The sequence below is a fragment of the Abramis brama genome (genome assembly GCF_963993115.1).
Source record: "Abramis brama genome assembly, chromosome: 17".
NCBI classification, from domain to species: Eukaryota; Metazoa; Chordata; class Actinopteri; order Cypriniformes; family Leuciscidae; genus Abramis; species Abramis brama.
In genome coordinates this window covers 2166228-2182556 of record NC_139979.1, presented here as the reverse complement: position 1 = coordinate 2182556, position 16329 = coordinate 2166228, and the positions used below count along the sequence as shown (strand labels likewise).

Sequence of the window (16329 nt, the reverse complement as noted above, 5' to 3'; positions counted from 1 at the left end):
GCTATATATACTGTTAATTTTTATATACTGTGTTAATTATTTGTTTATTTATTTAAAAAAAATAGTAAATGCCATTAATAATGAGCAATCAGTTATCTGATTAACTGAGTAATCAGTTTTTATGTACTTATTTGTTTATTTATTTATTAAATTATTTTTGTTTATTAAAAATAGTAAATGCTTTATATACTGTGCAGGATTCAGTAAGCATTTTTTTATTATATTTTTTATATATAATATTTTTTTATACTAAATGCCGAATATACTGAGCATGATTCATTAAGCAGTTTATTTATTTTATTTATTTATTTATTTATTTATTAAACAATAGTAATGCTTTATGTATATACTGTGCAGGATTCATTAAGTATTTTATTTATTTATTTTTAAAAAAAATAGTAATGCTTTATATACTGCAGGATTCATTAAGCATTAAGCTATAATACCATGAGCACTGCCTATTGAATGGTGCATTGTGGGAAAGAGCACAGCACTCTCTCTTCTGCTTCCCAGATCATCTCTCCTCTTTCGCAGATACTGGTCAGAGCTTCGGAAACACACGTAACCTCCCACAAACTGCCAGTTGATCAGATAGCAGCATAACTAATGAAAAGCGTCACGAAAGTGACAGCGAGATTAATGAAGTTTCCCATGCTGCACTTTGCATGTGGTTCACCATGGGCTCCTCTGGGCACAGCTGCTGTTAAATGCTATTCATGGTGACAAATAATGCACTATCTCAGCAGTGACACCTCCAAGTCAAGGTTAAAAAACACATTTGCCAGCCTGGACGAGTGGAGGCTCTGCGACTATAGATATGGAATAAATGTATTTACTCGCAGCGGGATGGAGGCGGGGCGAGAGGCACGGGAGCGATTGGGAATTCGGGATTAATTGAAAACATCTGTGCAATGATGCAAAATATCTGCCGTCTCTTATAGCACAGGCGAGCGTATTGTACAACCCGTAGAGGAAATGAGTTTTGTTTTTCCTCTCTCTTGAACTCTATGAGTGGACGAGAGTGCGTTGGGATCTGTTTTTCTCTGCATGCATGTTTGTTTTGCTGTTTGCAAGCAAAGCCTCTGATTTGTAGGCAGTAAGTGTGGGAGGCTTTCGAACGGTCAATTCCTCCTGACCTTCAGATAGAATTACAGTGAACCAATCAAGGAAAGATCTGAGAGAGAGCCAAGAGGGGAATCAAGGTCAAGTGTACGTGTGTTTTTGTGTCCGGGATGACATATTCTCCTATGGTCTCACAAAAGGCCTATTCGGACGGGATTAACTTTACAAGGGTAGATGGATAATGTAATTTTACCACAGGACGTCTGTAATAGTAATGGCCAATTCGCCCGGGATAAGAAATCTCAGTAAAACTAGCAGAAGTGGGAGAGTAACTCGATTTGCTCGTCATGTATACGTTGCTTCCTGATATCACGTGCGCAAACAACCTATATTTATATATATAAAACAGTTATGTCCGGTTGATGTATTTATTAACTTCAGTTTGGATTGTGTTGGTAAAAGGCACTTACCTAACGCTAAAAGATGTTTCGTGCCTCTAACAAGTGCTTTCCATCTTCTCTCTGATCTGAATGGTGTGTGTGAAACACTTGAGTTTTGCCACAGACTCGTCCCAGCGACTAGAACACAACTGATGCTTTTTCAAGCGTCTCCATACTTGAAGAAACGCGGACAACTACTTTTAAACAGGAAATTATGAAATATTTATGTACATATTTACAGGGGGTCTATTTGCACGGGATTAGTGTTACCTGAGGTCATTTTTCTGGATCTTTTTACTGAAGGTAAAAGTCGCCGTAAACTTTCCTGACATTGTCCGTAATGATTACTGAGATGCACATTCAGACGGGACTAAAATCACAGAGAAGCTCTGGTAATTATTACTTTACCCCACCTCTCCATGTTACACTAGTCCCGTCCGAATAGGGCTAAAGACACACTTACACGTGCGTACCTGTTCATTTAAATGTACTACCATAGACAAGCTAGTTCGTATTTAAACGTGTTTAAGGACAGCATCACTATTATTAATTTCTAATACTTAAAAGTGAAGTATGTAGTTTCTGTGACACTAGTGGCACCTAGTGGAATTACAAAAATAAAGCATATCTTGCAAACGCCCCTTTCGCGGGTCACGCCTCCCCAACTCAAACATCACAATCACAGTTCTTACGGGTGCTTGTGAAGGCATGTATCAACAGGTAGAAGTAGGTTACTTTCAATAAAAGGTACTTTTAGCTGTGTTGCTATGTGTGATGAGTAAGCAATTGAGTCGGCTAACACTCTGTCTAGAGCGAGCGCAAGCCCTAGCATCTCACTTATAATAAACACATTTTTTGACATGACATGCCACAACTCTTTGAGGCTGTTTACACTGGACACATCAATGTAAACATTATAAACTGGTACATTTGTCTTTCTGAACAGGTACATGATGATGTATTGTAGTATTGCGTTTCATCTCAATGCCGTTTGCTTTAATGTGTTTTCTCCCCAAACTCTCCGCCTGCTACAGTAGCCACTCCCCAGACTCTCCACCTGTTACAGTAGCCACGCCCCAAACTCACCGCCTGCTACAGTAGCCACGCCCCAAACTCTCTGCCTGCTACAGTAGCCACGCCCCAAACTCTCCACCTGCTGCAGTAGCCACTCCCCAAACTCTCCACCTGCTGCAGTAGCCACTCCCTAAACTCTCCGTCTGCTACATTAGCCACTCCCCAAACTCTCCACCTGCTGCAGTAGCCACTCCCCAAACTCTCTGCCTGCTACAGTAGCCACGCCCCAAACTCTCCACCTGCTGCAGTAGCCACTCCCCAAACTCTCCACCTGCTGCAGTAGCCACTCCCTAAACTCTCCGCCTGCTACAGTAGCCACTCCCCAGACTCTCCACCTGTTACAGTAGCCACGCCCCAGACTCTCCACCTGTTACAGTAGCCACGCCCCAGACTCTCCACCTGTTACAGTAGCCACGCCCCAAACTCTCCGCCTGCTACAGTAGCCACGCCCCAAACTCTCCGCCTGCTACAGTAGCCACGCCCCAAACTCTCCGCCTGCTACAGTAGCCACTCCCCAAACTCTCTGCCTGCTACAGTAGCCACGCCCCAAACTCTCTGCCTGCTACAGTAGCCACGCCCCAAACTCTCTGCCTGCTACAGTAGCCACTCCCCAAACTCTCCGCCTGTTACAGTAGCCACGCCCCAAACGCACCGCCTGCTACAGTAGCCACGCCCCAAACTCTCTGCCTGCTACAGTAGCCACGCCCCAAACTCTCCACCTGCTGCAGTAGCCACTCCCCAAACTCTCCGTCTGCTACATTAGCCACTCCCCAAACTCTCCCACTGTTACAGTAGCCACGCCCCAAACTCTCTGCCTGCTACAGTAGCCACGCCCCAAACTCTCTGCCTGCTACAGTAGCCACGCCCCAAACTCTCCACCTGCTACAGTAGCCACGCCCCAAACTCTCCACCTGCTACAGTAGCCACGCCCCAAACTTTCCACCTGCAGTATTTTACATACATACAACTATAAAAGAAAATATGAACCAACTCCTAACTGTAAGTATTAAACATAGCAACATAACACTTGCCGCACATTTGTTACGCACGCATCATATTTTTTACTTATTTGTTACTTTACTTTTAGTTTAGGCTGTTGTTCCCCTAGCAAATGATAACCAGCAAAAAGAGGCTTGCATTGTAGTGACCGAGACATTTAAAGAGCAGAAGATCACAGAGACATGAGAGAGTTCATTTTTTGCCAGTAAGCAACTGCTGCAACTACCCACAACACCATAGCAACAGCCCAGAGCACCCTAGCAACAACCTTGCAAAATACACTAGTAATAGAACATCCTAATAGCCATCTAGCAACACCACATCGAAAACCCTAAACCAGTTAAAGCACCCTGTCAAACACTCTTAGATAAATTAACACACTATGCTAGAAATGAAAATCTTGTTTACTTCATGAATCCCATTTGAGGACGTCACCAGATAACTGAAGAGAGAGAGAGAGAGAGAGAGAGAGAGAGAAGTGCCCGAGGAACACTCAGACAGAACAAATGAGCAGCCGCGGCTTGACTCCCGCTAGAGACGCTGATATCGGCTCGTTCTCCAGGAGTCAGATTACATCTGGAGAGGATCAGCTCGCTCTGAGACACAGCTGAGGAGTTTCTCTGAAGATCTCAGTTCACAGAGAGAGACAGACCCTCGTGGTCGCAGTTCCCCACATGCACAGATGAAATCATGGATTCACTGTTGAGGACAGCGGTGCGCGGGGACGCCGCGGATCTGTGCGCGTGATGACCATGGAGAGCATGTTTATTGGTAAGTCTGGTTACTATAAGTCTGCGGGTTTATTTTATAGACTCCCCGTCTGGTCTCCCAGCGAGGGGTTTCTCACGGGGACATCAGAGGAGCGCAGCCTCACCACACACACCTGATTGTTGCAGTGGAGTTTAGCAAACAGCGTGAAATCACGCGTTTCTGCAAAACCTGCCGCTCTGTCTCAGCGTGTTGTCTGGATCTTCCAGCTGAAAGGATTATTCCTTTCCAAGTGTGCGGAGGAACGGGATCAGATCTCACCACAGGAGAGACAATCTGCTTTTAGGGGCTTTAAAATGTGTGTGTATTTTTTTATATTACATTTTTAGAAATGTCATTGGGATCGTTTAACAGTGTGGGTGTTAACTTTCAAAGACATTAGTTTTACATTTATATGAATGTAAAAGGCAAGGTGTCTTTTTTTTTTTCTTTTTTTTTTTTTGATGCTTTTAGATGTTTTATCATTTTTATCACTTCTAAACTTTTTTGCAGTCCTGTATGACTGATTTTAGTTTTTTTTTAAACAAAAATCTAAGTCTTCGTTTATATTTAAAAAATAATGCATGATTATTTTAACAAGAAAAATGGGGTGAGCGGGGCACAAACTAACACAGGGCTAGTTTTAACACAACTTTCCACACATGCCAGCATGACGAAACTTAGTGTATTTACTAGTTCATATCAACACCATATAGAGAAAAAATTGTGCCAAAATGAAAAAATATATATTTGGAAGATATCATTTAACCATAGCTAAAGTTAATTTCAAATCTGATATTATTTTAATCTTATATCTGTTATTTAACAGTTGAGATAATTCTTTAATGCTGATCTAACCAGAAAAAGACACTAGCCGGGTTTAAATCCCAGTTACAATGAGCGTTACAATGAGCCCCTATTAGAATTATTCTATTCTATACTTTTATTAATTCTATTGAGAAACCATGAGAAAAGGGTGAATAAAGACTGAGTGCAGTGATTATTATGTTTCTATCATGTTTGGCAGCAGTTCTTCTAACCCTAACTGATGGAGTGTGTAGCTTTTCATTTCTTAAACAACCATGTAGGAAGAAACATCATGGTCATAATCCAGGATGACGATGTCAAAATCAGGCTCAGATTGTGAAAGAATGAAGAATAATTTTCACACATGAATCCAGAGCTTAAATTCATTGGAAGTGTTTGGGATGTGCTGGAGGAGACTTTACACAGTGCTGGACTCTTGCATTGGCAATACAAGATCTAGACCAAAAATTGATGCACCTCTTGATGTCAAAAAATGTTGTGATTATTTCCATCAAATGGTGCAACTGTTGCCAAACATATAACATGCAAGAAACATAATAATCACTGCAATAATGATCCAATTATAGACTCTGAAGCATTTGTATATTTAAATCCAGCCGGAAGGTCTGCCGCTTTTGCATAGTTTGTTCTTTCTGTTAAATAATAATCATTTGATCCTTAGCAAACTAGCGTTTCTAGTAGTAATGAGAAAAGATTTATCTTGAGCTCTGAAAAACTAGCATGTATAAACCTTAATCAAACAAATTAAGAATCAATTAAAAAGAAATGTTTTCCTGTATGATATTACGCTGTACCCACATTGGACCGGTGGTTTTACAAATGGATGGATGGATGGATGATTCAGTTGCGAGCGCCATCTTCTGGCGAGAAGTGGGAATTCATTCGACACGACTCTCACAGTGCATTATGGGTATTCTATAGCTATTGAGCGTACATCAGTTGTACACTCTTTGTGGAACTGAATGATTGCACACGATAACATCCACTATGGTTTCGGACACCACTACAAATGGCTGTCCCCTCAAATATACCCTATTTACGAGTATAGGGGGCATTTCGGACACAGCCCATGTCTTCAGTAGACGCAGGTGACGTGCTGTGATGCGTGATAACACACACACACTCCCCGAGTAAATCACTCCCGTTATAATCAACAAATCCGTCTGCACTGGACGTTCCTGATGCTCCTTTTGACAGCGAGACCCTGATTATAGATAGTTTATGTTCTAGATTGCACAGCAACTATTCTTTATTTATTTATTTGTTGTGTGTTTAAATAACTTCTGACTGAAATCAAAGGCAACTTGACGTTTCCGGTGTTGTGCCGAATTTCGACTCCCTTCCAAATTATTACCCCCCTCGTTGAAGTCAGTACCTGATTGCCTAATCCTAACCCCACCCCTAATCCTAACCCCTCCCCCACAACTAATCCTAAACCTACCAATACTAGGGGGTAATAATTTGGCACAACACCGGTCCCTGATGTGCAGCTTCGATGCAGTAGACATCCTCAACTATCGTGTCCGGTGTTTGGTTCCTCCATGGCAGCATTTTAAGGCACAAGAGGCGGTCCTGGCGTTAGAGCATGTAGATCTTGTTAGGACGAGGGTGATGACAGCAGAGACTGCAGTGTGGTTAACCCCAGATATTTAATTTGTTTGGTTTATAACCTCAGATTGCAGAACACATGGCTAGTGTTTCATGACCACTGCTTGTTGGGTTTTACTACAGTTTAAAACCCAATCAGTTTTGCATGCAACATAAGTTGCATACGTGTGTGTGTTTATTTTTTTTTTATTGTAAACTTGAAATCATCATTTTTTAATCTTCAGCATAAATTATCAGTCATACTCAACCCGGTGCACAATACCACAACTGGCTCTTAATGGAATGTGCAAAACAACATCTGTGTTATAAAATATTGACTCATCCCTCAGTTTGTCAAAACAAACAAAATTTACAGTGGAAGTCTTGGATGTGAGGCATTCCAGTGGGATTCAAAGCGTGGATCTTGTTTGTGTGTTGATATTATTTGAGCAGTTTAGTTGTCTCAATCATCCGTTTAGCAGTGGGATTACTTGTCTAGATGAATGTCTGTTTATGCATTCTCAATATTCCCATGGCTGGAACAATAAAGGGGTCTATAACACCTGAAGCAGAATCCAGAAAGATGTGCTGTAATTAAATATCAGGTAGATCAGTTTTGTTATGATTTTAATCAGTTATTAGTGTGCTGCTATTTTAATTTTGAGAGCTTAAAAACTAAAATTGACAAAAGGTGGAATTTAAAAAAGCTTGCATATTTATTATTAATAATATTTATTTAGATTATTTATTTATTTATTTGAAATGCACCGCTATTTTTCACTGGCTGTCTAGATTTTTATTAGCAACATAATGGTGTAGTTATAAATCTACCAGCAGGGGCAAACTAAGTATGCTAACCAGAAACCTTGATCACTTGGTAAATGGTCTCTCTCTGGTATTCTTGTGTGTATTGTGCAAAAAACTCGGGTTACCAGCATGTTCATAACAGTAGTTGAAATATTGTATAACTTTGCTCAGAAAAGATTGGCCTTAAAGGGATAGTTCACCCAAAAATGAAAATGCTGTCATAATTTATTCACCCTCATGTTGTTCCAAACCTGTATGACTTTCTTTCTTCTGCTGAACACAAAAGAAGATATTTTGAAGAAAGTCAGTAACCAATGGTCTGATGGACCCCACTGACTTCCATAGTAGAAAAAAAAAAACTATGGAAGTCAATGGGGACCAGCAAATGTTTAATTACCAACCTTCTTTAAAATATCTTCTTTTGTGTTCAGCAGAAGAAAGAAAGTCATACAGGTTTGGAACAACATGAGGAAAAGTAAATGATGACAGCATTTTCATTTTTGGGTGAAATATCCCTTTAAGGCCCGTTCACACCAAGAACAATAACTATAAAGATACCCATAACTATTTTAGCGTCCACACCAACGAACGATAAAACTCTGCTTGTTCGGGTGGATTCTTATTGGCTGTCAATGTTTTTATCGTTCATCAGTTCTGTAAGTCATTCCAATGATATTGTTTTTCTGTGCCATTATCGTTATAGTTGTGGTGTGGACTCATCTCCCTCTCTGCTCATCTTTTATACGATTGTCTTTATCGTTACGGTCATTGTCTTTGGTGTGAACGGGCTTTTAGAGGTGTTAGTCACGTATTATTAGGTTAGTCTTGGAGCTATACTTTTGAAACAATATTTTAACGCTTATCTTGTTGCAATTCCTAAGAGCCTTCCTTTGTAAGTGCATTGCTGTAAATAATGCAATAAATAAATAATGCTTGTTTTCAAACTGAAGGAAAAGAAATGTTGTATTGATTTAGACTTCTTTATATTGTACGGTTTTGAATGACAGTCCATCAGGAGAGGGCTCTCTGCTTCATGCAGTGTGTGTTTCGAGGGCAAGTATGTGTGTTTTTTATATCAAGGGACATGGAGATAAAGCAAGCCGGATCAAGTCTAGGAGAATCCTAGGAGTGACAGAGAGCGGATGTGATTAATTATTTACGGGCCATATTTGTCCTCTAGACATCATTTTTTCTCTCAGTCAGCACCGCTCCGAGCAGCGAACGCTGTTTTAAGATGATGGGCACATCTGAACAGAGATATGGAGACGGTTCTACAGGCGGTTATACACACACACACACACACTTCTCTCCCCTGTTTCATTACTGCAATCGTTGCAGCAGTGGGTCGCTGTGTGTGTTTTAGCAGTATTTCACAGAGCCGGTGGGTGAGAACTGAAGCAGGTGTGGTAAAAGTTCATGCTTGGATTCAGGGTTTTAAAACTCTTTTTTGGTCTTTTTCTTACCAAATTTGTTGGGTTTTCTTTTGCATCCTCTCCAGATGTAACTCGCATTTTATAATCTCACTCTATATATTGCACATATGCATATACTGTAATGCAATCCAACTAATACATGTCGGCTTTTCATTGAAGTTTGACATGTGAAATAGCTATTTTTACATTAGCCGAGTTTTCATTCAGCGTTTTTATGCACATTGAACACTTTGAAATTTTGAAAAAAGTATATGACCAGTTGAGGTGGAAACCTTTTAATTCTGTAAGAAGCATAAACTACGATGTAAATACATTTACCAAATAAATTCCTAGATGCACATCAAAAAAGTCATGCAACTTTGCCTTAAAGGGATAGTTCATCCCAAAATGAAGATTCTGTCATTAATTACTCACCCTCATGTCGTTGCACAAACAAAGCACTCACATCGCTTCATAACATTGAGGTTAAACCACTGGAGTCACGTTTAATGATGTCTTTACTACCTTTCTGGAGCTTGAAAGTGGTAGTTGCGTAGACTGTCAATGGAGGGACAGAAAGGGCTTTCAGATTTCATCAAAAATATATCTTCATTTGTTTTCCGAAGATGAACGAAAGTCTTACGGGTTTGGAACGATATGAGGGTGAGTAATTAATGGCCGAATTTTCATTTTTTGGGTGAACTATCCCTTTAAGTCATGTGACTGAATAATTCTTTCAGATAATTGGCTGCAATCACTTCTCAAAACTGTCTGAAATGCTGTGGCTTGCATACATTCAAAAAAAGCTATCGACACACTAAATTAACTCACAAGGCTGAAAAACACCTCGAATGCCGTCTTTTTGTGCTGACTGCAGATTACTGCAATAATCATAGTAAGCTGGCACATTAAGAGTTTATTTATGATGGTTTTTAAAGTCCCCCTGTAGTCAATAATTTTATCCCTTAAAACTTATCTTTGATCACCAAAATGACGTTTAAACATTTTTTTCCTTGAAAACAATTCTTCATGCCTTAAAATATCTTGAATGTAACTCGACACCCTTGCCTCATTTAGTATACGTGCTTCTATGAATATGCAAATGAGCCCCGCCTCCACTCACTCACTCAGCTCAGAGATCCACTGGTTGACTGATTGGTTACAAGGTAGTTTGTGACGTCAGAAACACCAGCGATTTCAAAGCGTGTTTTTGAGACTGTCTTTGGTTCACTGCAGTTTTAAGGAGAAAATACTCAGCAATGGTGTCGACTTATGAATTTACACATGGTTTGTCTTAAAGCGTATTAAAAACACCACATAGACACATAAACAATATTAAAAGCTGGATTTTCACTACAGGGGGGACTTTAAGTTCAGGGATTCATATGCAGACAGATAATGAGAGAAAATCAACACTAGCGGTCTGCTAGTGGCGAGGAGAGAAGTGCAGCATTGTGGGTAATGTGCAATGCATAAGTGGGGAACGTGAGGCTAAGCAAACCATACTAACCACTGAACCCTTGACCCCATTCTGTAGAAGCCTGTGAGGATGTTTCAGCGCTGAGAGCGAGGTGGTCTCCATGAAGAGAAGGTGCTGAAAATATAACTCACTAAAAGCAGCGCAAAGACTGACTGACTGCAGGGCAGAGAAGATTGGACATTTTCCACATTACTGTTCTTTGAAACGGAAAACAGAGCCGTAAAAGACTCGCTCACGCTGCAGGCACAGTGTCAAAAAATCCTCGTAACAATCAAAATGTTCTCATCAACTTAATAAGTCGTGTTCCCTTAAACCCAAGTGATATGCTGCCAGCATTGATGTTTTGCTTGTTTGCCTTTTTCCAGAAAGAGGCTTTTTGAATGTTTTTGCATCGTGCTCACACAATAATCAGACCTCGTAAAGCTTTTCAAAGCCCCGAGGAGATAAAACCCAGATGTTTCGCTCTAAAAACGCCCTCATGGCGCTCGGTCACAGTTGCTGCTGTCACTCAAGCCATGCTTTTACTTGCATATTTCATTCTGTTTTCTTGTTCTGTGTGTGGCTTCGTGACAGCATTCCTTAAGCCTGATGTCGTTTGACATGTCAGAGTCCAGTCGCCGACACGGAGGTCTGAGATTGACATGCTTTGTGCAAGTGCAAGCACGTCTTCCTTCTTCCTCGACAAAGGCATGTGGCGCAACTATTTAGTTTTTTTTTTTTTTTTTTTCTCGTTTTATTATTTCTCATCCCTAGAGGCCAGAAGGACTAGAGGAATTAGTAACATTTTGTTTCGTAATCCATGTCAAGCTGGTGCTGAGATTTTAAAGCTCCCACAGGAAAGAAAAAACACAGATGAGATTGGTTATTTGAGATTCAACAGCACATGTAACTCTGTGATATCAACTTTGCGACTTTTCTGTCGTAGTTGTTTCTGCTAGACAATAATAAGATCAAATGGAGAAGTCTCCCAATTTCTCCTGAGAAAAGACCTTAGTTCTGTCATGACAACTCTCGAGTGTTTGGCATGATAATGGGTATGACAATGTTGATATGTTTGGTCTTGGCGGAATAGATCTGCTACGCTGCTGCTGTTGGTTATTGATGCTGCTGCTATCAGTTATTGCTGCTATCAGCTAGAGTTCTCAACGGGTCGGGTCAGCCCGACAAACCCGACGGGACCCGCGAGTTCGGGTCGAAAATATAATCAAATGACTCGGGTCGGGTTGGACCTCGGGCTTAATCTTTTCCGCTCAGTAAAAAAAAAAAAAAAAAAAAAATGTATTAATCATCGCTGCTGTTCACCGTAAAGAAAGTCTGGCTGCTGCGTGCAACGTGCATCATGGAGAGGGGCGGGGGTAGACCTGACGCCGCTGTGTGCACGCCTTTAGCCTGGAGAGAAGAAGATGGAGTTGTTGAAAAGTAAACTTGCTGCAGGTGAATTCACCGTCGCTACTACAGCCTATTTATATATTTAAAGTTTATTGTTTCAGTTGTTTGTATTGTTTGTATTGTTAAAAGGCGTGAACATTAAAGGTTGATTTGAATTCCCGTCTGCTGGTCATGATAATACGTGTATGAGAAAGAAAAAAAAATCCGACGCGGCTGCTTCTGGTGCTAATTATTGCTGCTGCTGTCAGTTTTTGCTGCTGCTATCAGTTATTTCTGCTGCTGCTGCTATTATTGCTGCTGCTATCAGTTATTTCTGCTGCTGCCAATTATTTCTGCTGCTGCTGCTGCTATTATTGCTGCTGCTGCTATCAGTTATTTCTGCTGCTGTAAGTATTGCTGCTGCTGCTATTGCTGCTGCTATTATTGCTGCTTCTGGTGCTAATTATTGCTGCTGATGATGTTATTGCTTCTGCTGCTGTTATTGTTGCTGCTGCTAATTATTGCTGCTACTGTTAGTTATTGCTGCTGCTGTTATTTCTACTGCTGTTGGCTATTGCTGCTGTTTTTGTTGCTGCAGATCAAGTACGGGACTTTCTACTGCCAATAACATACACAACATGCTGCTGCTGTACAATATAGCGTACATGAATTACCCGCAGCAGATCTATACAGGTGGAGCTGGGGAAGTGGAGGGTTTCTGAAAGCACACTGCAACTGCTACAGCAAATGCTGACCAAATATTTGAAATTTGAGCAGCGAGCTCATTGGCTACTGATACAGCAGGAACCAATCAGCTGCGCCCTATAGAGAATGATGTGGTTGCAAGCAGATTGAGTTAGTTGAGTTGAGTTTCAGAAGATATCTGAGAAAATGTCAAGCTATGCAATCAAAAGAAGAGAAAACCAGTTTTTTTTTTTTTTTTTTTCAGATAACAGCTCAATCTATGTATGAGTTAGAAAAATCACAAAGGAGATCTTAATATCACAGTTTCTCAGACAAGAGATCAAATAGAGACTTGATCTAAAGTATCCAACTTTCTCCTGAGAAAAAAGACCTTGGTAATCTAATTTCTAGAGTTTCGGAAGAGATGCAAGAAAATGTAAAGCTCAGCAGAATTTTATTTTAGATGAGATATCATTATCTGTTGTTTTTCTTAGACAGCAATAAAAAAATGGAGACTGTCTTAATTCCCCTGCATTTCATATGTTTCTCCTGAGACAAAAACCTCTTTTGACTCCTCTAGAGTTTCACAACAGATCTCAAAAATGTGTTCTTATTTGACATTTGACATGACATTCCTTGTTTGACCAAATGACCTGAGCTGCAATTCACATGAATCTTTATCTATGTCAAGAATAGATAAAGATAAAGATAAAGATTTTTTTAGGAGAAACCTCTGAGACAAAGGTGATACTTAAAAGAAACACAAAGCATAAGTCAAACTCTTGAGTGGTCCATTTTTCTTTGGCATCACATTTCTGCAACTCTTTGGGTCTGTTTGTCTTTCTTCTCTGGCTTTTGTCTCCGTTCTTTTTCTGGTGCTTTAATGGGATGTGCTGTAAAAGTCTGCCTTTCCAGCGCCACCCACACAAACACTCGTACTGTAATAAAACAAGCCATTTACTTTTGTTTTCCGCCACTGGTTTCTGTCTTTCCCACTTGGACTATAGTTTGTCTCTAATGCTAATACAGATAACAGCCAATAAACAGTCTCAGTTTGACAAGTATATTGCTCAGGTATTTATAGCACCGGGAGAGTGAATATGGCAGATAGTTTTAGTAACAGGTAAAAAGTCATGATGTCATTGGCGGTAGTGTCCAGATCCCCAGCGGAGATTTCACTGCGTGTGGCAAAGAAATGTTCTGAATCATCTTCTCATGCTTGAATTGAACTCATGAATTCAGTGCTCACTGTGATTTCGCCAACTAGGCCGTGTTCCTGCATCAACAGAACAACATTCTTGTCAGTCACTCGAACTTTAGGGATAGCCAAAAATGGACAGTTCAGTCTTTGGCAGGGTTATTATAATTGTCTTTTTGCCTTTCTTTACTTTTCACTTTTTCATTGTTTAGTTTTAGGATTTTTTTGCTGCATTTCCATGTTTAATGTAGGCAAGTTTTCCCCCATTTTTATTTGTAATTGAATTCTAGTGTTGTCATTGTTTTATTTCAGTGTATTTCAGGGAAGAAGTTGAAAAGTTAAAGGGACACCAGGCAAGTCTGAGTGTTTTTTCTCTACGTAGCTCCCCCTAGTGTCTGGTAGTAAATGCTTTCAAACACTCTAAGCAACCCAGCTGAGCAGAGGAACAGGCTATTTCAAAACCAGTTAGGTCTACCGAGGCAAGTAAAGCAATATTTTCTTTCCAACTGATGCATACTATTATTTTTACCGGGAACAAACGATATGAACGAGGCGAACTACTGCTTTGGTGTTTGTTTGTTTTTGGGAGAATGGGCATGAGCATAAATATATATATATATATATCGGAGGCTAATATTTGTCTAAAGTTATATTAGTAAGGTCTATAAGTTAATCTGGTAGAATGACGGTTTACCTTTGCTTGTCTAAGAAAACATCAGAACGTTTTTTCTAGCTCGATCATGATATGTGCAACATGTTTATTGCCTATTATCAGACGCGTTGACTTAGTGACATAAAATAAAAGTGTAAGTTACACAAATAAAACCGACAGAGGAACGGCCAAACAACTACAGAAATCAAACGTGTTTGCTAATGACAATGCTAACATAACAATGCTAACATAACAATGCTAGTATCTAGCGTACTAGTAAGCCCGTAACAGACAGCGATCATAATAAAAACCTTTACAGACAATAGCAAACATCCTGAGGTCGCAATTACTTGAAATTTAAATATTAAACACAGTTTATTCCAAAGATACTTACAAGTGCAACAGCAGGATCAGCATCTGTTTTGCAGGCTTCTGTTTCTCTCAGTTCTCCCCATTCTGAAAAAGCCGGTCCGATATTTACTCGAGTCTGACTTGCTCGGTCAGTCTCCCGTTTCCTCTTTCATTGGTCCTCCGACAAAGATTTCCTAGCTTTCTGCATCTTTTTTACAGCCTCAGCCATAACTCAATCTATCGTTGCCCTTTGCTTATAGCTAGCCGGTGCTTGAATGGGGGCGTGTACGTGTGCAGTGCCGTCAAGCAATTCGTTACATCGCGAGACCTGATATCACGCGATACTTCCTGACGCCGACCCGCCGGCCCAAAGTTGCAAGTGAGTTTTTTCCGCTCTCGGGCACCAGGGGGTGCGAAACCACCACCATTCAACTCGAAATAAGTAATATAACCATTCCACTGACTCCAAAGCTGTTCAGTTAAGGTTAAAAAGTTACCTAGAGCACCTTTACAGGGATTGACGTCATCCAAAGAGGAAAGTTGTTGAAGAGCATATTAAATGATATTATATTTTAAAAGAAGACATTTAAGTAAAATAACACCAGGAATGTGCACCTGTCTTTCCTGCAGATAGCCAATTTACTTGCACAACAGTTTCGGATTGCATTGCGCGGTTCATGTGGTTCATTTGGCTTCCCGTAGAGCTCATAACTAAATAACTCAAGCTGCCTTATGATGAGAAAGGGTAATTTGGCATGCACATGTGAGGGATGTCAGCACTTCTAAAATAAACGGCTAAAAGAAACAAATACATTTAAAATGTCTCTCTCTCTCCAGTGGTTGCACACGTGCATCATCTGATAATAAGCGAGTGTGTTTGGTGACTCCTGTCTCTTCTGTTCCTCCTCAGGTAACGCGTGTCAGAGCAGACTGGTGCCAGCACTGGTTCGAGCTTCTCTGCCCACGGTGCCAGCCTCTCTGAGCATGAAGCACTTCTTCCCCTTCCCTCTGGACAGCGGATCCACGCTCAGCCTCATTCCCAGCTTCAGCACCGTGAGTCTCACAAACACACGCTGTCTGGAGGTGCTAATGAGGTTCACTCGACTCTTGCGCCGGTGGTTACACACACACACCCGTCGTGGTTTGAGGAGAGTGTTGCTTGTGATAATTGTCACATGAGTGCTGGTATTTCGCTGGTGTTTTGTATGGAAGCTTGTTTCAGCCACAGAAAAAAAAAAAAAACATTTTGAAAGATTATTGAGACTTTTTATCTCACAATTGCAAGTTTATAAAGTCATAATTGCATGATATAAAGTGCCAATTGTGTGTTATAAACTCAGAATTGCGAGATATAAACTCGCAATTCTGACTTTTTTTCTCGAAAGTGCGAGTTTAGATCTTATTTCTCAGAATTGTGAGACATAAAGTCGCAATTGCGAGTTATAAAGTCCAGGTCTGAGGGAAGAAAGACTGCGAAGTTTAAAAAATTGCGAGTTTATATCTCTCAATTCTGACTTTATAACACACAATTGCAAGTTTATGTCTCACTATAGTGAGTTTATAACACGTAATTGCGACTTTATATCTCCCAATTGTATGTTATAAAGTCATAATTGCGTTATATAAAGTGGCAATTGTGT

At 40.4% G+C, this 16329-nt stretch overlaps 1 protein-coding gene across 1 annotated transcript in view; it reads left to right on the top strand.

The window, feature by feature from the left end:
- Positions 1-4070: 4070 nt before the first annotated feature.
- The window catches only part of znf385d (zinc finger protein 385D), a 77187-nt gene continuing 64928 nt past the window's right edge, over positions 4071-16329 (top strand). Inside the window, exons 1-2 of the mRNA XM_084088954.1 lie at positions 4071-4346; positions 15600-15742. Of these exons, the coding sequence (XP_083945080.1) occupies positions 4322-4346; positions 15600-15742 (168 nt within the window). The 5' untranslated portion in view covers positions 4071-4321. The remainder of the gene's footprint in view (positions 4347-15599; positions 15743-16329) is intronic.